This window comes from Penicilliopsis zonata (genome assembly GCF_001890105.1).
Source record: "Penicilliopsis zonata CBS 506.65 unplaced genomic scaffold ASPZOscaffold_10, whole genome shotgun sequence".
Classification (NCBI taxonomy): domain Eukaryota; kingdom Fungi; phylum Ascomycota; class Eurotiomycetes; order Eurotiales; family Aspergillaceae; genus Penicilliopsis; species Penicilliopsis zonata.
The window spans coordinates 281,114-300,434 of record NW_019208919.1 but is presented as its reverse complement, the minus strand read 5'-3'; the positions used below and the strand labels follow the sequence as shown (position 1 = coordinate 300,434).

The window sequence follows — 19,321 nt, the reverse complement described above, 5'->3', positions numbered from 1 at the left end:
CCCCCCTCTCTTCCCCCCTCTTCGCCCCTCTTCTCCCCCTCCCCCCTTCCCTAACCCCTCTTAACCAATGTCTGAACGAGGTTCCTTTCGGGGCCGTGGCCGCGGCGGAGGTCACGACAGGGGAGGCCGTGGCGCCCACTCCCACTCCACCCAACACAGCTCACGAGGTGGCGGTGCACACCAGCACCACGGGCATCACCAGCAACAGCATGGCGATAGGGAGAAGGAGAAACAGGAGAAGCCCAAGAAGGAGAATATCCTCGATTTATCCAAGTATATGGATAAGCTGGTCCATGTCAAGTTCAATGGAGGAAGAGAGGGTAATCCAAATCCTTATATCTCTGATATCTCCTGACTACGGCTAATATCATACTAGTTACCGGTACGCTCAAGGGCTTCGATCAGCTCATGAACTTGGTGCTCGATGAGGTCAAGGAAGTCATGCGAGGTGAGACTCTTTTTCTTCTTCTTCTTCTTCTTCTTCTTCTTCTTCTTCTTCTTCTTGTTAACGTTTCAGATGACGATGGCAACGAGACTACCCGCTCCCTTGGCCTGATCGTCGCGCGTGGGACTTTGATTGTTTTGATCTCCCCGGCGGACGGCAGCGAGGAGATTGCCAATCCCTTTGTCCAGCAGGAGGAGTAAGTGAGTGTCTAGGTAGTAGTCAGTGTCCAGACTCGGAATTGGAAGGGAAATCGGTCAAGAAGACCGACTTCCTCTGCGGCAGGGAATTTTTCAAAAATCACGCTCGATGAGCAATGTCAGATAAAATCAACCCAAGAACTAATGACTCGAATGAATGATGCAAATAGCTATGCCTTCTTGACTAGTATCTGGACACAAGAATATTATAAAATAATGAAGTATCATAAGGATGAAAAAACCATGGATTTCTGGAAATTTCTCGGTTCGTATCAAATATATAATTGCTATCGGTGAAAGTTTTATACATTGACTTATGAATCTGATATAATTAATGTAACTATATATTTATAACTAACCAGTAGGTAGAGGCTTCACAAGCTAAGGGACTACTACTAAAGTCAAGTATTCATTTGCTATGTATACTAGTTATCACCATTGCCAACTCAAGCAATCAAGTATTCATTCGATATAAACCGAGACATCGATTGACGGCCAGAATCACAGCCAAACCCATTCTCAAATACATCCATGCCTTGTTAATCGTGTATTTCGATCGCATACTCAATCGCCTATATTAGATTGCGGGAACCCCCCGACTAATGCATCCGTCGGGTGGGCTTTGAGAGTGCCTGGAAAGACGACTCAAGAGCCTTCTTCAACTCCTTGTAGCTGACGATGAAACAGCTCTGTTCATCCCGGCTCACAAGAGTGATCTTCTCGTCCGTCCCTGCGTCCAGTTTGTTGAGACAGGCTAGGACGTGTCCGAGATCGGTCACTGGATCGCCTTGGGCGTCCACTTGGTGGAAAACATAGTCTCGGAAAATCTTCAAAAAGTAGCGTTCCCCATTCTCCGACCACTGCCGGTCGTGTTCATACTCGGGTCGTTCGTTGACGAAATTCAGCTTCGTCATCAGTCGCACAATGCGTCCGTTTTCGAGCTCGCGGCTGAGATCCGAGGTGAGCTGGTCGTCCAGATGCAGGGCCGAATCAAAGGTCGACATCAGCTGCGACGAAATCCCAGTGATGAAAACATCAATGTTGCGCTCTTGGTCCTTTTGCAGAGCGCCAAGCAGCCAGAACACCGAGTTCTTTAGCTGCGGACTATAGGCTCGGGTGAAGTGTTCCATCGACTTGGTAGGGTTATGCATCACGGTGGGTGAGTTGGCTCCCAGGGTGACGATTAGTTGGCCAAAGTTGACCAGATCCTGACGTTGCAGGTCTGTGATGGTTCGCTGTGTATCAAACTGAACCACGTCCAGGATCGCACAGGCGTTCAGTCGCACGCGATTCTTGCCGGTCAGTAGGATCTTACTGGCATCAATAATCCTTGCAGCCAGCCCGTTGCTGTGTATCGCCTTCAAGCCGTTCGCAATCTGGGTGATGTAGCTCCACAGCACCTGTTCGGGAATATGGGGGTTATGCCGACCCTGAAATCGATTATTACCGCCGAGATGTTGCTCCGCGAGGGTTTTCGATAGCGGGTGGTAGTCAGTCACGAAGATCAAGGAGCTGTCTTGAAAGCTTCTGCTGGTAAAGGCGTCATGCACAGTCACCACACTGCCGTTGCAGACCCGCTTCCACGCCTGGACCGAACGGATTGCTTTTTCGTTGGTTAAGCGGAAGCCTAGAATAACTGTTAGATCGGTTCTTTCGATCTTCAAAGTTTTTTTTTTCTTTCAAGATATGTTACCTTCAAGCCTACGAAGCGCATAGAAATTTCCGTCCTTACTCGACTGAGCTTTATATACCCAACTCGGGAAGCCAAAGGTGGTGGCATTCTTCTGGTGAGTTAAGTCCAGAGGGACAAGAGAATGGAAATAATCCACTTGGGCGGGCAGTTGGGTGTCTAGTACGGGGGAAAAAAAAAGTCAGTTCTCGTTCTGATGTGATCTGGTCGGGTCGTATCTTATATACTTGGCAAGGTCTGCAAGGTAGCCGCTGCTTTCTTTTGCAGTTCTTCGCGGAAGTCGTTTGGTAGAAAGAGGTCATGAACATTTTTCTGGTAGCCTAGAGTGTTCTGACTATGAGGGCCTATCGGGGCATAAAGATGATATTGGACCTGCAAACACGGATCAGCAAGAATTAAACTCCAGGCCGAGAATAATGGGGAAAACAAACAGGCTGCTGGAAGCCGCCCTGGTTGGCGAAAAAGGCACCGCCAAGTGTACCCGTAGGATCATGAGAATAGGGATTAGGTTGAACTTGGCTAACAGCCCCAGGAGTTCCGAGTGGGGTCGAGGGTGCTACAAAGGGGTCGAAGGGCCCAGCTGATGCGAGTCCACCATTGCCGTTTCCTTGGAGCGGAGCCTGGAAGGTCACGTCAGTATGCGAAGAATCATCCTGGCTAGAGGCCGGTTCGTAATAGGCATAATAAACTCTGGAATAAAATGGAGGCGGTGGGATGAAAGAGCCCGGAGACCAGTCGCCGGCAGGCTGCATTGGTAGGCAAGAGGTGGAGATGGACCGAAAGGAGGGCTGAGCCAATCCAGTATTTCGGTCATCCTGATTGCGTCCCGGACAAGCCTGAGAACATCGGAACCTTCTGTACGCCATGGTCCACGACGGTTTTGTGCAAACCCGTGCAGAGTCTAGTAGAGACAGAGGGCAACGCCAAAGCATTGAAGACGCCGGGGAAATCGAGAGTGCATTCCCGACTGGTATGTGTGTGTGTGTGTGTGTGTGTGTGTTCAAACAAGGGAAGGAGCGACCAGCGTACAGAGACGTCATATCGATTGGTGGGGAAGTCTTACCACATGAGAAGCGTCGAACCCTTGGGGAACAAATTCCTGCACGTCAGCCACGGTCCAGTCAGCAGCAAGCACATCCTGACGGGCCGGAGTGCTGGTGTTGGAGCCTAGCGGGTATCAGCGATGCTAACATAGCATAAAATTACAGGAGGGAAGGGAGCAAAGGGGTACACATACGAGAGGCGACAGTTTTCGGCTGGAAAGGCGCTGCGCTAACAGCCTTGGGAGATATTGTGGTAGGTTTCTTGGTCGTAGAGGAGCCGTTGCTCGACAAGAGAGAGGGGGTAAAACTGGGTGAGTCGACGTTGAACCGTTTCTTATTGGCACTGAACAAAATCTTGGTGAGCGGTTTAACTCGAATACTGGGTGGGAAAAAGAATGGGAATCCCAACCTGTCTGCTGAGTTGAGCCTGTGAGGGTCGTGGTTAAAGGCACAGCCTTCAGGAGTACAATCCACAAGTCAGATCCTAATCCAGCCTTCCAACGGTGTCAAAGGAGAGGGGGGGGTTAATATCGCGGCACCTTTATCTTCATATCGGCATCGTCCGTAGATGGTCACGTTCCGGCAGAGAGTATCCTTTGCGTTTTCTACTAAACCGAGAAGAGCTTATTAATAAATTTTTTGATCTATGGTCTCCAAGAGGCAGATAGATCACAACATACCTCGTGCCTTGAGCTTGGGCGATCCCATGCTGCGACGAGAATCGTCCAGATTGGGCTTCCCGGCGGAGGCCATGATATACCCACAATTCGGCGCAGATCAGCGCGGCGAGAGATCCATTGACCCAGAGGAGAGAAAGACAGGGCGACCAAGGATATCTAGAGGAAACCACATTCCTCGATCGACGCACACCGTCGCCTATCCACGAAGCAGAGAGAGAGAGATCGCGTCGATTTCCGGGTAGCAACGCAGAGAAACCCGAGGCCTAGTTGGCAGATCGATCCGGGTGGAACGGCGGCCCGATTACGCCTTCAGAGAGCAGACGTTCAGAAGCCTCAGCGGTAGAGAGAGAACACAGCGCCCGGGGAGCCGGTCAGGGCAGGCGGGCTTGTCATCCGTCGAGGGGATGGCAGTGAGGGAGGAAGAGAGTTCGGCGGGGGAGCGAAGAAGGGAGTGGGCGAGGACGTGCACGGGCCAAGGATGATTGTCCAAGGCTCGCGTCTAGCGAAGCGATGACGGAAACGCCAGCTTGGACGATTATCTGGAGCTCGAGCGAGTGCACAACTGAGGGTCTGGTGGCACACGCACTGCTTTGGACGGTTCTACTCTGCTACATCTGTTTATTCTTTTGGAAAAGGGCACCAGAGAGGGTTCTCAACGTCTGGATTGAGGTCTACGGGCCCTGCAACACGTCACCGCTTCCAGCTAGCCCATGGAGACGATTGCTTGAGAAAAGGAAAAGAAAAAGAAGAAAGGCAGGATGTCTGCGGCGGAAACTGAAATTGGACAGCTCTCGGAGAGAGAGCAGGAGGCTCTTCATACGTACACCGCCGTGACCGGCCAGGAACCGTCAGAGGCGATAGCTCTGCTGCGCCGGTCGCAATGGAACGTACAGGTTCGTAACCATGCGAGAAGAATTTAAAAAAGAAGAAAAAAGTGCGACGGAACTAACTATTGATGTTTATAGATTGCAATCTCCAAGTTCTTCGATGGGGAAGGACCCGATCCGGTGGAAGAAGCTCGAGCAGCCCTCAACAGCCCTCCGCCACGGCCGACCCGACACACGCAGAATCTGATGAGCGAGGATCTATCTGCTCGGTTCTCGCCTGCTGCTCGAGCGGTGGAGCCTGTCCGGCGGGTTGAGACGCAGCCGGAAGACCAGGGAGTCTATCGGCCGTCGTTTCTGATCGCCCTCCTGTTCACTCCGTTCAACCTGCTGTATCGACTGCTGTACAGCTCCTTCCAGCTCTTTGGCAGCCTATTCCCCTTCCTCCCACGCTTATTGAACGTGACCGCCAACCCGGCCCTGCAAGGTGGTCGCCGGAATACCAACGGTCGCCGGACGTTGGGACCGAAGGATACGGCGGCCCGGTTCATTCGAGAATTCGAAGAAGAGTACGGACCGAACTCGTTCCCGTTCTTGGAGAACGGGTATAATATGGCACTAGACAAGGCACACCGGGATCTTAAATTCCTGCTGGTGGTTTTATTATCGCCCGAGCATGACGATACAAGCAGCTGGGTGCGTGAGACGCTCCTCTCTCGCGAGGTGACGGAATATATCACCAGCTCGCAGGGGGACCTGTTGGTGTGGGGGGGTAATGTGCAGGATTCCGAGACCTACCAGGTCGCCAATTCGCTCCGATGTTCCAAGTTCCCCTTTGCCGCCGTCATTGTGCATACGCCGAACGTGTCTTCGACGGCCATGTCGGTGGTAAGTCGGATTGCAGGCAACACCACGCCCACCGAGTTTCTCGCCAAGCTGCGTGGCGCGATCACGCAGAACAAAGAGGCCCTCGACCGCATCCGTGCCTCGCGGGCGGAGCAACAAGCCTCGCGCAGTCTTCGGGAACAGCAGGATTCCGCCTACGAGCGGTCCCTGGCGATCGACCGCGAACGCGCCCGCCAGAGACGGGAGGCCGAGGCTGCCCGCCAGCGCGAGGAGCAGGCGGCAGCGGAGCGCCAGGCGGCGGAAGAGAAACGTCAGCGCGACCTGCAGCAGTGGAAACAGTGGCGGGCGCAGTCGATTGCAGCCGAACCGGGGCCGGCCGTCGGGGATGCCGTGCGCATCAGCATCCGGCTACCGTCCGGGGAGCGGGTGATCCGCATGTTCCCCCCCGGGGCGGCTCTCGAAGAGCTCTACGCCTTTGTGGAGTGCTACGAAGTCTTGCAGGCGCAGCCTGATGTGTCGTCCGAGAAACCCGAGGGATTCGAGCACCAATACCGATTCCGTCTCGTCTCGCCCATGCCCCGGGTTGTGTATGAGTTGGAGGCCGGCGGAACCATTGCTGACAAGGTTGGTCGGGGTGGAAACCTTCTCGTCGAACCGATCGACGAAGAGAGCGAGGAAGAGGAAGAAGAAAAAGAAGAAGAAGAAGAGGTATAGGCACCTACTATCTGGGTATGGAGTATACCTAGGTATGATTCTGCGGTTACTAGGTACTCCGTACCTAGTATGTAGTACTACAGTCTACCACAAATTGCTGCCTCAGGAATACTACTACGGCTTCCACTCCTACTCTAGCTGCCTAGTACTCCTAGGTACCTACTGTTACTACAGATAGTATACATCTTAGTAATCAATCTGTAGAAGTATCAGCAGTGATCATATCTTATTGCGATAGTAGTTAATCTTATTGATAATGAAACCATAGTATACCTAGGTCGTACCTCGACGATAATAATATTCCAAATCCATTTATCGGGTACAGAGGTCCGTTCCGTACAATACAATGTAGTACGGAGTACGAGCGGATCTCGGAACTGCGTCAGCCCTAATAATTATAGTAATGTCATAGTGCGCTAGAAGGATCTCTCCGGGGAATCTCCTAGTAACCTCCCTAGGTATTAGAGTATTGTACGGAGTAGTAACTAAAGAAATACCTAACTACCTGTTAGGCTGTTACTAGTAAGTGCACGGCCCAAACAGGTCAAGATCAGGGGAAGTCCCAATACAATATACAATACCGTACACAATACACGACGGGACCCGGTAAAGCCCCATACTTACTCCGTACGGTACCCGAACGTCGGAACCAGCTGGTCCCGGCCCACCAGGCCCACCCCTGGCCCAGTGGCAGCTGCTCTCGAGTCTCTCAGGGGCAAGTCCCGTACCCAGCGGTGTATTATTACCCACTCCATACCTAGATACTGGTATTTGGGCCGGTTTTATGCAGGGAATCGGAGCGGGACCGGGCTTAAGCTCGTGGGTTCCGAGAGGCCTCAGGCAGCACTGTTCCCTCCAAGCTTATCGGAGCCTGCAATGCCACCCTCCCGATTCGCTCATCTGGCAGATTCTTTCCCACTCCTTCTATTTATCGTCTGTCTCTTCTGTCGCTCGTTATCTTATAGTCTGACTGTGTCTTCCTATTCTATGTAATTGTTAATAATTCTTTTCTTTCTGTCTATATACGTGTCTACGTATCCATATATCGATATCTCGATATCTGACGGATTACTGTACCTAATCTATACTACAGACTGGTTGGCCTGCCACCTCGCCATGTCTCTCCTGGGGACGATCAATCCGAATCTGAACCCTGAACGCAGTGTGGCGGGACATACGGACCCGGAAACCGAGGCACAGCTGGCGGAGAGCAGATTCCATGATGATGAATCCAACATGAGCTCCGCCCTGACGGCAGACCACAACCCCGATGGGATGGAGGAGGAGAAGGAGGAGGCCATGGAGGATGAGGTCACTCGCCTGGCGCGCCAGCTGACCCGCCAGTCGACGAGATACTCCGTGGCGGAGAACCCTTTCGTCGAGACCAAGGAGGACTCGACGCTGAATCCGTACGGGCCCAACTTCAACCCGCGGCACTGGATGAAGAACCTGCTGGCCATCCGTCTCCGCGACCCCGAACGGTACCCGGAACGTACGGCGGGCATCGCCTTTCGGAACCTGAGTGTCCATGGGTTTGGCAGTCCCACCGACTATCAGAAGGACGTCGCCAACTCGGTCTTGCAGATCGGAGCCCTCGTTCGCACCCTCTCCGGCACCGGCAAGCAGAAGATTCAGATCTTACGGGATTTCGACGGTTTGGTCAGAAGCGGAGAGATGCTGGTCGTGCTGGGAAGACCGGGCAGTGGTTGTTCGACCTTCTTGAAGACCCTGACGGGTGAAATGAACGGTCTCTTTCTGGATGAGAAATCCAGCATCAACTACGAAGGTAAGATCTTTCACTCTGCCATGATTTGCCATGATTTGCCATGATTCCAATCGATGACCCTGCTCACAACTATTTTCTATAGGTATCCCCGCCAAACAAATGCAGAAGCAGTTCAAGGGCGAAGCCATCTATACCGCCGAGACCGACGTCCACTTCCCGCAATTGTCGGTGGGAGACACCCTGATGTTCGCCGCGCTGGCCCGCGCTCCTCGCAACCTGCCCGATGGTGTCACCAGAGAGCAGTATGCCAAGCACATGAGAGATGTGGTCATGGCCATGTTGGGTCTTTCACACACCATCAACACCCAGGTCGGCAACGACTTTATCCGTGGTGTCAGTGGTGGTGAGCGGAAGCGTGTCAGTATCGCCGAGGCCACTCTTAGTGGCAGCCCTATTCAATGCTGGGACAACAGTACCCGTGGCCTGGATAGTGCCAATGCTCTCGAATTTTGCAAAACCCTGAACCTGATGACCAAATACGCTGGCGCAACCGTCGCTGTCGCCATTTACCAGGCCTCCCAGAGCGCTTACGACGTCTTCGACAAGGTCACTGTGCTCTACGAGGGCCGGCAGATCTACTTCGGTCGTACCGATGAAGCCAAGAGATTTTTCGTGGACATGGGCTTCCAATGTCCCGAACGCCAGACGACTGCCGATTTTCTCACCTCCCTAACTAGCCCTTCGGAGCGCATCGTTAGGCCGGGATTCGAAGACAAGGTGCCTCGGACCCCAGATGAGTTTGCCGCGGCTTGGAAGCGCAGCGACGCCTACGCTGACCTGATGCGCGAAATCAACGAGTACGAACAGACCTTCCCTCTGGGAGGTGCCTCGGTGGACAGGTTCATCGAGTCGCGCCGGGCGATGCAGGCGACGAGCCAGCGAGTCAAGTCCCCGTACACCATTTCCGTCTGGCAGCAGGTCAAGCTCTGCATGGTTCGAGGCTTCCAGCGCCTCAAGGGAGATGCCAGTCTCACCGTCACCCAGCTGGTCGGAAACTCCATCATGGCTTTGATCATTAGCAGTGTCTTCTACAACCTGGCGGATGACACCACCAGTTTCTACTCCAGAGGCGCCCTTCTCTTCTTTGCCGTCCTGCTTAACGCCTTCTCCAGTGCACTGGAGATTCTAACCCTATACGCTCAACGTCCGATCGTCGAAAAGCAAGCCCGTTATGCCATGTACCACCCGTTTGCCGAGGCCATCGCCTCCATGCTATGTGACATGCCCTACAAGCTACTCAATGCAGTCACGTTCAACGTTACGCTTTATTTCATGACCAATCTTCGGCGTACCCCCGGGGCGTTCTTCACCTTCTGGCTCTTCTCGATTGTCACCACCTTGACCATGTCTATGATCTTCCGCACGATTGCCGCCTCCTCTCGCACCCTCTCCCAGGCATTGGTCCCTGCGGCCATCCTCATCCTTGGCCTGGTCATCTACACTGGTTTCACCATCCCCACCCGCTACATGCTGGGCTGGTCTCGCTGGATGAACTATCTGGACCCGATTGCCTATGCCTTTGAGAGTTTCATGGTCAATGAATTCCACGACCGACGATTCCGTTGCTCGGATTTCATCCCCTCGGGCACGGGCTATAGTGACGTCGCTTTGGTGAACCAGATCTGCTATGCAACCGGTGCGGTCGCTGGCTCCATGTGGGTTGAGGGAGACGACTATCTGCATACCAACTTCCAGTACTACGACAGTCACAAGTGGAGAAACCTGGGCATCATGATTGCCTTTATGATGTTCTTCATGTTCACCTATCTGTTTGCCACCGAGTACATCTCTGAAGCCAAGTCCAAGGGCGAGGTGCTGCTTTTCCGTCGTGGCCACCAGCCTGTCACCAGCCGCCCGGAGGATATCGAGACCAGCACCCAAGCTCCTCCTGCAGGCAAGGCTGAAGATTCCCAGAATGGCGAAGTCAGTACCGGTATTCAGAGACAGACGGCCATCTTCCACTGGCAAGATGTGTGTTACGATATCAAGATCAAGAATGAATCTCGCCGAATTCTGGACCACGTGGATGGTTGGGTCAAGCCTGGCACATGCACGGCTCTGATGGTAAGCTACATTTATTATCACCCCGGGGAAATTCTTTTCTGATAATTTTTTCAGGGCGTCTCTGGTGCCGGTAAAACAACTCTTCTGGATGTGCTTGCCAGTCGTGTGACGATGGGTGTCGTCACGGGCGAGATGCTGGTTGACGGCCGACTTCGAGATCAGTCCTTCCAGCGGAAAACAGGGTATGTCCAACAGCAGGATCTTCACCTCCACACTACGACCGTCCGAGAAGCTCTCCAGTTCAGTGCGGTTCTTCGTCAGCCCGCCCACGTCAGTCGCCAGGAGAAGCTCGACTATGTGGAGGAAGTCATCAAGCTACTCGGAATGGAGACATACGCTGACGCAATTGTTGGTGTTCCCGGCGAGGGTCTCAACGTTGAACAGCGCAAGCGTCTTACTATCGGTGTTGAACTGGCCGCCAAGCCCCAGCTTCTACTCTTCCTGGATGAACCCACCTCCGGTCTTGACAGTCAAACCTCCTGGTCTATTCTTGACCTGATCGACACTCTCACCAAACACGGCCAGGCGATTCTATGCACAATCCATCAACCCTCGTCCATGCTCTTCCAGCGATTCGACCGCCTGCTTTTCCTTGCCAAGGGAGGCAAGACCGTCTACTTTGGTGAGATTGGCGACAAGTCTTCCACTCTGGCCGCTTATTTCGAGAAGAACGGCGCTCCGCCGCTCCCCGCGGATGCTAATCCGGCAGAGTGGATGCTGGAAGTAATCGGCGCGGCCCCTGGCTCCCACAGTGACATCGATTGGCCTGTCGTGTGGCGGGAGAGTCCCGAACGCCAGGCCGTGCTGGACCATCTGGCGCAGCTGAAGTCGACGCTGTCCCAAAAGTCCATCGATGCGTCGTCCTCGGATCCAGACGCCTTCAAGGAATTTGCTGCCCCCTTCTCGTTGCAACTGTGGGAGTGCCTCATTCGCGTCTTCTCGCAGTACTGGCGCACGCCCGTGTACATCTATTCCAAGTCGTGCCTGTCCATCCTGACCGCGTTGTACATCGGTTTCTCCTTCTTCAAGGCGCAGAACAGTCTCCAGGGCCTACAGAATCAGATGTTCAGTATCTTCATGCTGTTGACCATCTTTGGCAACCTGGTCCAGCAGATCATGCCTCATTTCGTCACGCAGCGCTCCCTGTATGAGGTCCGCGAACGCCCGTCAAAGGCTTACTCATGGAAAGCCTTCATGACGGCCAACATCCTCGTCGAGCTGCCCTGGAACTCGCTCATGGCCGTCCTGATCTTCGTCTGCTGGTACTATCCTATTGGTCTGTACCGCAACGCAGAACCCACAGATGCGGTTCACGAACGTGGTGCCCTGATGTTCCTGCTCGTCTGGACCTTCCTTCTCTTCACCTCGACGTTTGCCCACATGATCATTGCGGGTATCGACCTGGCAGAAACCGGTGGCAACTTGGCCAACCTGCTCTTCTCTCTGTGTTTGGTGTTTTGCGGGTAAGCATTAAGAAAACAGCAATCCCCTTTTAAAAAAAAATGTAATTCTAATAAGACAGTGTTCTTGCAACTCCGGATGAGCTCCCCGGGTTCTGGATTTTCATGTACCGGGTTTCACCATTTACATACCTCGTCTCCGCGATGCTTTCGACGGGTGTCTCCGGCACAGAGGCCGTCTGCGAGGCAGTCGAATTCCTGCGCTTCGACCCGCCCAGCAACACAACCTGCGCAAGCTACATGGCCGACTACATCGCCGTCAACGGCGGGTACCTGGAGTACCCGAACGCGACGGACTCGTGCGCCTTCTGCACCATCTCCTCGACGGACACGTTCCTGGCTGCCGTCTCCAGCCACTACAAGGACGCCTGGCGCAACTTTGGCATCATGTGGGCCTACATCATCTTCAATGTCTGTGCGGCTGTCTTCATCTACTGGCTTGCGCGTGTTCCCAAGGGGAAGCGCGTCAAGGAGGCAGCTTAGGTTTGTATATATATTGTTGCCTTTGCTTTTTCCCAGACTATTCTTTGTTTATATGTTCATGAGGTTAAATTATATAGGAATAGAATGATTAATAGAATGATTAATATATAGTATTTACAATATCAACTGTTCTGCCATAGTGAAGCATCAAGAAATAGCAATACAAGAGAGGTATCATATAAATATCAAGAGATGTCTATACCGCTTTGACGCTCGCAGTCTTCGACTCAGCCAACCCCGTCGCATACGAATCCGCAAAGGGATTCTGCACCTGGAACTCGTCCGAGTTGTACTCATACCGCGGGCCTGTTGGTTCTGTTCCTGAAGGACCTGCCTCTAGTGCAGGCGGGAAGGACATCTCCGAGACCGGCTCTGAGGGAGACTCCGGGCTGAGACTTGAATCCTGAACTTGAACCTGACTCCTAATCCGCGGCTGTGGCGGAGCAATAGTCGGCACGGCAACGGCACCGGAGACAAGCGGCTGTGAGGAAGATGAGGAGGAAGAAGGACCGTATACTACATTTCCAGCGGGGGTGGTGGTGTCCGCCTTGCGCGCCTTGAGGACAGCATGTTGGTACTTGGACAGCGCGACGGAGAGTTCATCATTCGTCTGGATAAGTGTGAATAGTGTGTCTTCGTCGGGCGGCGGGTCCGTGGCATCGATGTAGCCCTGGACGGAGCGCACCGCGGCGCGGCAGCGGTCGCAGAACTCGCGCGTGAGCTCGTTGCCCTGTAGCTCGGCGACGGGGGTGCTTTGTACAAGCTGGATGAGCAACTTGGCCGACGTCTGGGCCTCGGAGATGCGCGCGGCGAGCTCGTCGGCGGGTGGTAGACCGGTATGCTGCTGCGGAGGGAGCGTGTATGGCATATTATCGTTGCGTGGATTGCCGTCCTATATACTATTAGAATTACAAACACACACACACACACAGAGAGAGAGAGAGGCGCTTACCCTCTTTGCAAACTTGGCTTTCTCATTCTTCCACATCTCGATGAGCGGTTTCAGATCCGCATCACCGGACCTGTTCGCCTCAAGCCCGTCCAGTGTCTCCGCTAGGATCTGCCGCACGTTCTGGTTCTTCCCCATGCGGAGATTGTTCTGCACGGTATCGACAAACTTGGCGTCCAGGTTGCGCGAGAAGGTGTGGCCCGGGTTATCGATCAGGATGCGCAGCAGCATGACGGCGTTGTACTGCATGTAGCCTGGCCGACTCCGGCCCAGCGTGAGATACTTTTGCAGTCGGCGGGCGGCCAGTTTGGCTGCCTCGGGGCTCGACTCGGCGCTCTCGACGATCGCGGGGAGGTGGACGAAGGCCGTTCCATTCTACCAGCATGAGTTCTGAGCATATCTTATTGAGGAATTCTCTGCTTTTTTCTCTTCATCAGGCTTGACCTACTTCGTGGTTGGGCCCGTCCATCGGCTCACAGAACGCTTTCTTGCCAGATCATCAGCACAGGATAGACATTCCTTATCGAATCTTCACACTGACCACCTCGCGCAGAATCGTGTCTTCCGGAGACCCGGTTGATGCGCGGTTGTTTTCGCGATTCGGACCTGCATGGAGAGGGCTCGTTAGTTGAAAGAATCCTCGATACATATTGCAGAAACACCGGTCAAAGACAGACTCACTCGACCGCCTGCTTAAAGAGCTGAGGATGCGCTTCATGGCGATGTAGATGCGTGTCGCTGGCAGCGAGAGGAGTGAGATGGCCAGGAGTAAAAGTAAATGGAGGTCGTATCCGTGGAACCGACTTGTATTTCTTTGTTTGATTCCGCTGATGCCTAAATCAATCACTAATAAGAAGAAATATGTAATAGATTATTGATTCTCGGATAACTAGTATCTCTAAGATGAAGCTACTAGTCCTTCGTACTTCGTACTGCATCCTGGCGTTAATAAACTAGAGTGGCATACGACACAGCCCCCCTTGGCTCTTGGCCGACTTACAGAACCACCATGGGAGATGCGAAACTGCGTACGTAACCTGCTACGATCAGGCGGTACGATTACAAAACTATGCGGTGAAGATCTTGCGCGTCTGTCCTATTTCAAGAGACGATGGTGTGGATCGATGTAGTATGGTTCAAGTGGGGGGAGTCCAAAGATCTGTATCAGTCGAGCAAGAGTTCTTGAATACTATGTAGTATGTATGTAGTATACCAGATCCTGCGGGAGAAATGCTTGCGTTACTTCAGTGTATGTAGTGATGTCGTCCTCCTGAGCGAAGACCTGACTGCGATGTACCAGCTGGGGGAGATGGACAGCCTGATTATTTTCACTTTTTTGAATTCAAGTGTTGAAAAAGGTAGTAAAAATTTATTTGCCTTCCGTTGACCAGGTATTTGGTTCCATACAACAGCAAACTCCGGCATTCAACAAGGTCATTTCCCAATTTTTCCACCCGCTGCGCACGCGCACACCCCAGGCATCCATCAAAAAGCACACACGAAAAAACAGAGCACGCTTATGCCTCAATAAGGGCCTGGCGGATCTGGGCACCGCGCTGGCGGGAGGAAAGGCGGACATCGCGCTTGGGGGCGGCCTTGGCGACCTCCTCCTCGCCCTCGGTGAGGATGAGCTCGATGTGGCAGGGGTTGGTCATGTAGGGGTTGATCTAGAGAGGTCAGCAGATTTTTTTTTTGACTGGAGGCAAAAAGTATAAAAAAAAAAAACATACACGACCGTGGGCACGGTAGGTGCGTCTCCGGCCCTTGGGGGCCTGGTTGACCTGGATGTGCTTGACAACCAGGCTGCTGGTGTCGAGACCCTTGGTGTCGGCGTTGGCCTCAGCGTTCTTGAGCAGGCCGATGAGGAACTCGGCGGACTTGACGGGCCAGCGGGCCTTGCTGACACCGAACTGCTTGCCTGTATTCAATATGTCAGCCATATCCTATATTCCATAGCAAATTCCAATATGCCCCATCACAATGGCCAACATTCGAGATTCCGTATTCGATATCCCTCCCTTCATCCCAAGATCGCAATTTTTTTTCTCCCCCGTCGCTCAATCCGTATCCCAATTTTTCATGCCGATCTTTTGCCTTCCCTCTCTCGAATGCCAGACGTATGCGAAAAAAAGATTCTTCCACTCACCCTGAGCAGTGCGTCCAGTGCTACCAGCGTACCGGCGCATGGGGACAGCCTCGGTCTTGCTGGTGACATTCTCGAGGAAGGTCAGGGCACGAGTCAGCTTCATGCCGTTGATGGCCTGGGCGGTCTCGCGAGTGTTCTTGAAGCTGACACGCAGGTAAGAGCCCCGGGCGCGGGCGCTCTTTGCGGCCGGAATGTCCTGTGCAGCGTAACGGACCTAAACACCATTCTTCATTAGAAAAATCAATCCCTTCGAGCCAAATCGTCCGAGTAGCTGGTCTTGCTCACCATCTTGATGGATTGCCGAGGGGTCCTGTCGGATGGGAGTTGTCGCTTTTCTTTTCGTCTGGCCGCGGCGGACGGAGATCGAACGCTGCCTTCGGTGTGGTGCGCTTGCTCGGGACCGTGCCCTAAGCGAGCCCTAGCGCTAGACTTGTTGTGTTAGTCGATGCTGACTAAGCGGCTCTATCGTAACTGATAGAGCCTCCCATAACTATCTTCCTACTCACTAGAAAGCTGACTGCTCAGTAATTCATGGTTCAATGATTAATGATTAATGATTTGGTTATGATTATGATTAGATTATGATTTTATATTTTCAAGTTAAAAAAATATTAACAAAATGGTATTGTTTATTGTCTAGTGTCTACTTATTTCTTCTGCTCCGGAACCTGCGTGATGAGCTCGCCCTTTTCGACCGCCAAGCGAAGGTTGTCCAGCACCAGGATCTCCATCTCCTTCTGTGTCTCATAGGTCATGGTGCCGATGTGAGGCGTCAGCATCACCCGCGGGTTTTTCAACAGCCCTGGGTGGACCGAGGGCTCCTGCTCGTAGACGTCCAGACCAGCGGATTGGACCTGTTCTGGTTAGCAACTTCAAGCATCGGGGATATCGCTCAACGCCATCTTCTTTCAACATACCTTGCCCGAGTCAATGGCAGCAACCAGTGCGTTCTCGTCAATCAGCGCGCCGCGGGCCGTGTTGACGATGACTACCCCGTCCTTCATCTTCTGGAACTCGCGCTCGCCGATAATATGGCGCGTCGAGGCGTTCAACGCGAGGTTCAGACTGAGGACATCCGACGTCGCGAGCAGCTCATCGAAGGAGACGTACTCAGCACCAGCCTCGAGGTCTTCCGGTAGTCTTGAGCGGTTGTGGTACCGGATCTTCATGCCAAACGCCCTGGCGCGAATCGCCATTTCCTGTACTGTCAGCGAGGATCCAGACAACTCGGGTGTTCATTCTCCTTATGTTTCCCTTACCCTACCGATACCACCCATTCCCAGAATTCCAAGGATCTTGCCTCGAGGATCATGACCGAGTGTGCTGTCTCCAAGGAACTTGCCTGTTCATGGGGTCAATTTTTTATATCCACCAACAGGCCCAAGTACATAATCTCCTCGTCATACCTTCTCTGATAGCTGTCTGGGGGACGTAGGCCTGGCGCAAAGCCCCGATCATCAAAAAAATGCCGACATCGGCCGTAGCGTTGTTCACGGCGACTGGAGTGCTGGAGACGGCAATCCCTTGAAAGAAAGCATCAGTACAACTCCTCGTCCGTTCAACACACAGCCCTAGAGCCTACCTCGCTGCGAGCAAGCAGGAACCTCGATATTATCGTAACCGGCGCCATTGTGGCAGATGTATTTCAGCGACTGGGGGAGAGCAGCAACCAGTTCCGCATCGAAGGGGCCAGTGAACTTCCATGGATCAGCATGAACCATCTCTAGCATCTGTTATCTGTCCAGCTCACCTTGGTCGACACGTTCGACCGGTAGATAGCCACCACATCGTCGTACTGGCCCTCCTTGCAGTTTTGCAGGAACTGAGCCCGCGTTCCCTCGGGGAAGGTCTACTCGCCACATTAGCATCTCTGCGCGAGCATTAACCAGTCTTAAACCCATGTAGTCGCTTACCTTCAAAGTCAAGATCGAGGACAGCTCCTCCCACTCCTTCCGAGCGTGGGTGATGTCCCCGATTAAAAGGGCGGCTTGAGCGGGCATGATGTCAGACGTAGTGAGGGGTAAGAATGATGAGAATATAGACAGACAGAGAGGAATAAAGAGGAGAAAATAATTAGAGAGAGAGAGAAAGAGAGAGAGAGAGAGAGAGATAATGAATTAAAATAGATAGAATTCCGAGTTCCTAAGAAGCAAGACCGTCGGCTTTCCAGCTGCTCGCTGTTTTCCCTCCTGCCGTCACCACCTCCACCCCTCCCCCTCCTCCTGTTCGACTGCAACGGACTGACTTCCGCATCCCACCATGCGTTTTGTCTCGGATTTCGATTTTTGTCCTTGCTAGGTGAGTCGACGATGGCTCAGCCGCTGTGTCTGACAAACTCAGGTCTTCTCTGCCCTTCCAGCAGCCTGCAAACCCATCCTCGTCCCAATCGGACCCTTGCCACCTCCTGTGTGCGCGGATTCCCTAAATACTTCTGCTGGAATCGACACGGCCCTGTGCCAATAACCGCATGATCCATCAAGCTACGTTAATTTGGCCGGCTATTGCTCGCGTGGGGGGGTTTTTCGTCCCCAGAAGTTCCCCTGTCAGGTTCAATTCCCGACCGGAATCAGGCCGTTGCTGGGAATAACCGCCGACCCGAAAGCGAAAGCCGATGCCGTCAGATTTCTACAAAAAGAGTTGCCTGGGATTGAATCTAGCTGTCTCTCGAGTCTTCAGTTCCATCGTTACGTTGCTGTGAATCCGATTTCCCATAAACATGGCCACTACCAAAGCGCTCGTCCTGCACGGAGCCAATGATCTCCGACTGGTAAACAACCCCCCCTCCCCCCCGCCTTCCATGACATGATTCAGAGGAAGGCTGACTGGGTGTGACTCAACAGGAATCAAAGCCAGTCTCCCCTCCTACCGGAGCAGACGTCCAGGTTGCGGTGCGCGCGACGGGCATCTGCGGCTCAGATCTGCACTACTACAGCCACGGGCGTAATGGCGATTTCGTTGTACGGGCGCCGATGTGTCTGGGCCACGAGTCGGCCGGTACCGTCACAGCCATTGGGCCTGAGGTGACGACGCTGAAGGTGGGCGATCGGGTCGCGCTCGAGGTCGGTCTGCCCTGTCGTGAGTGTGTGCGCTGCCGGTCCGGTCGCTACAACATCTGCCCGCGGATGATGTTCCGCAGCAGTGCGAAGACGTTCCCGCATCTTGACGGCACCCTGATGGAGGTGACGAACCACCCGGCGAACCTGTGCCACAAGCTGCCGGACAGCGTCTCGAACACGGGCGGCGCCCTCATCGAGCCGCTCGCCGTGTGCCTGCACGCCGTGCGCCGCTCGCACCCGCCCACGGCCGCCGAGGTGGAAGACGCCCGCGCGGCGGGCGAGCCTACCGCCGCCCTGGTCTTTGGCGCGGGCGCCGTCGGCTTGCTGCTGGCTGCCTCGCTGGCCACCACGCAGCACTTCACTACTATTGTCGTCGCCGACATTGACGCGCCGCGCCTTGCCATCGCCTCCTCCCTCGGCCTGGGATTACAGACCGCGCTCCTACCGCGCGCCGACCCGGCCAGCCCTCCCCCGCCGCCGCGTGACGCACCGCAAGCCGAGCAGACCGCATGGGCGCTCACCAACGCCCAGAACATCGCCGCCACGCTCAAGACCACCCACGGCGTCGCGGACGTGGGCTTTGCCCGTGTCTACGACTGCACGGGCGTCCCCGCCTGCATCCAGGCAGGCATCTACGCCTCTGCGTCCGGCGGTGTACTCGTCCAGGTCGGCATGGGCCACCCCGTGCAGACTCTTCCCATCGGCGCCGCCGCCCTGCGCGAGGTCGACCTCATCGGCGTCTTCCGCTACGACGGCTACGCCTACCCGGCTGCCATTGAGCTCATGGCCACCGGCAAGCTGGCCGCCGTCGAGAGCCAGGTCGTCACCCACCGCATCCCGCTCGAGGAGGGCGCCCGCGCTTTCCAGCTCGCCGGGAAGGGGGTTGACGAAGACGGTCGCCCGGTCGTCAAGGTCGTGATTGAAAGCTAGAGTGGGGG

At 54.1% G+C, this 19,321-nt stretch overlaps 8 protein-coding genes across 8 annotated transcripts; 4 read left to right on the top strand and 4 right to left on the bottom strand.

The window, feature by feature from the left end:
* Positions 1-67: 67 nt before the first annotated feature.
* Positions 68-645, top strand: ASPZODRAFT_167404 (hypothetical protein; the record flags this gene model as incomplete). The annotated part of the gene is made up of 3 exons (XM_022726823.1): positions 68-320; positions 377-448; positions 518-645. 3 exons carry the CDS (start codon positions 68-70, stop codon positions 643-645), a joined length of 453 nt encoding a protein of 150 aa, XP_022580160.1.
* A 326-nt stretch (positions 646-971) lies between these two features.
* ASPZODRAFT_133510 (hypothetical protein) lies at positions 972-4,467 on the bottom strand. The gene is made up of 9 exons (XM_022723291.1): positions 4,056-4,467; positions 3,915-3,983; positions 3,785-3,830; positions 3,570-3,718; positions 3,396-3,499; positions 2,764-2,952; positions 2,560-2,704; positions 2,336-2,491; positions 972-2,269 (listed from the first exon to the last, which is right to left on the bottom strand). The coding sequence occupies exons 1-9, from the start codon at positions 4,126-4,128 to the stop codon at positions 1,242-1,244; spliced, it is 1,959 nt and encodes a 652-aa protein (XP_022580159.1). The 5' UTR covers positions 4,129-4,467; the 3' UTR covers positions 972-1,241.
* Positions 4,468-4,813: 346 nt separating this feature from the next.
* On the top strand, positions 4,814-6,439 carry ASPZODRAFT_143534 (hypothetical protein; the record flags this gene model as incomplete). Its single annotated transcript, XM_022724920.1, has 2 exons — positions 4,814-4,948; positions 5,021-6,439. The coding sequence occupies 2 exons, from the start codon at positions 4,814-4,816 to the stop codon at positions 6,437-6,439; spliced, it is 1,554 nt and encodes a 517-aa protein (XP_022580158.1).
* Positions 6,440-7,332: 893 nt separating this feature from the next.
* On the top strand, positions 7,333-12,232 carry ASPZODRAFT_98405 (hypothetical protein; the record flags this gene model as incomplete). Its single annotated transcript, XM_022730576.1, has 4 exons — positions 7,333-8,225; positions 8,308-10,289; positions 10,344-11,752; positions 11,812-12,232. Exons 1-4 carry the CDS (start codon positions 7,556-7,558, stop codon positions 12,230-12,232), a joined length of 4,482 nt encoding a protein of 1,493 aa, XP_022580157.1. The 5' UTR covers positions 7,333-7,555.
* Positions 12,233-12,313: 81 nt separating this feature from the next.
* ASPZODRAFT_133507 (hypothetical protein) lies at positions 12,314-14,100 on the bottom strand. Its single transcript, XM_022723290.1, has 5 exons — positions 13,863-14,100; positions 13,723-13,787; positions 13,630-13,668; positions 13,185-13,556; positions 12,314-13,124 (listed from the first exon to the last, which is right to left on the bottom strand). The coding sequence occupies exons 1-5, from the start codon at positions 13,897-13,899 to the stop codon at positions 12,429-12,431; spliced, it is 1,209 nt and encodes a 402-aa protein (XP_022580156.1). The 5' UTR covers positions 13,900-14,100; the 3' UTR covers positions 12,314-12,428.
* Positions 14,101-14,408: 308 nt separating this feature from the next.
* On the bottom strand, positions 14,409-15,654 carry ASPZODRAFT_133504 (hypothetical protein). The gene is made up of 4 exons (XM_022723289.1): positions 15,613-15,654; positions 15,328-15,541; positions 14,912-15,099; positions 14,409-14,848 (listed from the first exon to the last, which is right to left on the bottom strand). The coding sequence occupies exons 1-4, from the start codon at positions 15,613-15,615 to the stop codon at positions 14,699-14,701; spliced, it is 555 nt and encodes a 184-aa protein (XP_022580155.1). The 5' UTR covers positions 15,616-15,654; the 3' UTR covers positions 14,409-14,698.
* A 320-nt stretch (positions 15,655-15,974) lies between these two features.
* Positions 15,975-17,327, bottom strand: ASPZODRAFT_143530 (hypothetical protein; the record flags this gene model as incomplete). The annotated part of the gene is made up of 7 exons (XM_022724919.1): positions 15,975-16,181; positions 16,245-16,526; positions 16,587-16,669; positions 16,734-16,850; positions 16,910-17,057; positions 17,078-17,176; positions 17,241-17,327. 7 exons carry the CDS (start codon positions 17,325-17,327, stop codon positions 15,975-15,977), a joined length of 1,023 nt encoding a protein of 340 aa, XP_022580154.1.
* Positions 17,328-18,043: 716 nt separating this feature from the next.
* ASPZODRAFT_143529 (hypothetical protein) lies at positions 18,044-19,313 on the top strand (the record flags this gene model as incomplete). The annotated part of the gene is made up of 2 exons (XM_022724918.1): positions 18,044-18,094; positions 18,168-19,313. The coding sequence occupies 2 exons, from the start codon at positions 18,044-18,046 to the stop codon at positions 19,311-19,313; spliced, it is 1,197 nt and encodes a 398-aa protein (XP_022580153.1).
* Positions 19,314-19,321: the final 8 nt, after the last annotated feature.

Bases quoted from the DNA above. Each gene is read 5' to 3' on its own strand.
- ASPZODRAFT_133510 (XM_022723291.1), bottom strand. From the start codon at position 4,128: ATGGCCTCCGCCGGGAAGCCCAATCTGGACGATTCTCGTCGCAGCATG. The intron at 3,500-3,569 runs GTATGTGTACCC...GATACCCGCTAG, and splicing joins GCCGAAAACTGTCGCCTCTC to GCTCCAACACCAGCACTCCG. The intron at 2,492-2,559 runs GTATATAAGATA...CCCCCGTACTAG, and splicing joins TACCTTGCAGACCTTGCCAA to ACACCCAACTGCCCGCCCAA.
- ASPZODRAFT_133507 (XM_022723290.1), bottom strand. From the start codon at position 13,899: ATGAAGCGCATCCTCAGCTCTTTAAGCAGGCGGTCGA. The intron at 13,788-13,862 runs GTGAGTCTGTCT...CTCTCCATGCAG, and splicing joins CTCTTTAAGCAGGCGGTCGA to GTCCGAATCGCGAAAACAAC. The intron at 13,557-13,629 runs GTAGGTCAAGCC...TCATGCTGGTAG, and splicing joins TGGACGGGCCCAACCACGAA to AATGGAACGGCCTTCGTCCA.
- ASPZODRAFT_133504 (XM_022723289.1), bottom strand. The intron at 15,100-15,327 runs GTGAGTGGAAGA...TATTGAATACAG, and splicing joins CACTGGACGCACTGCTCAGG to GCAAGCAGTTCGGTGTCAGC. The intron at 14,849-14,911 runs GTATGTTTTTTT...TGACCTCTCTAG, and splicing joins CCTACCGTGCCCACGGTCGT to ATCAACCCCTACATGACCAA.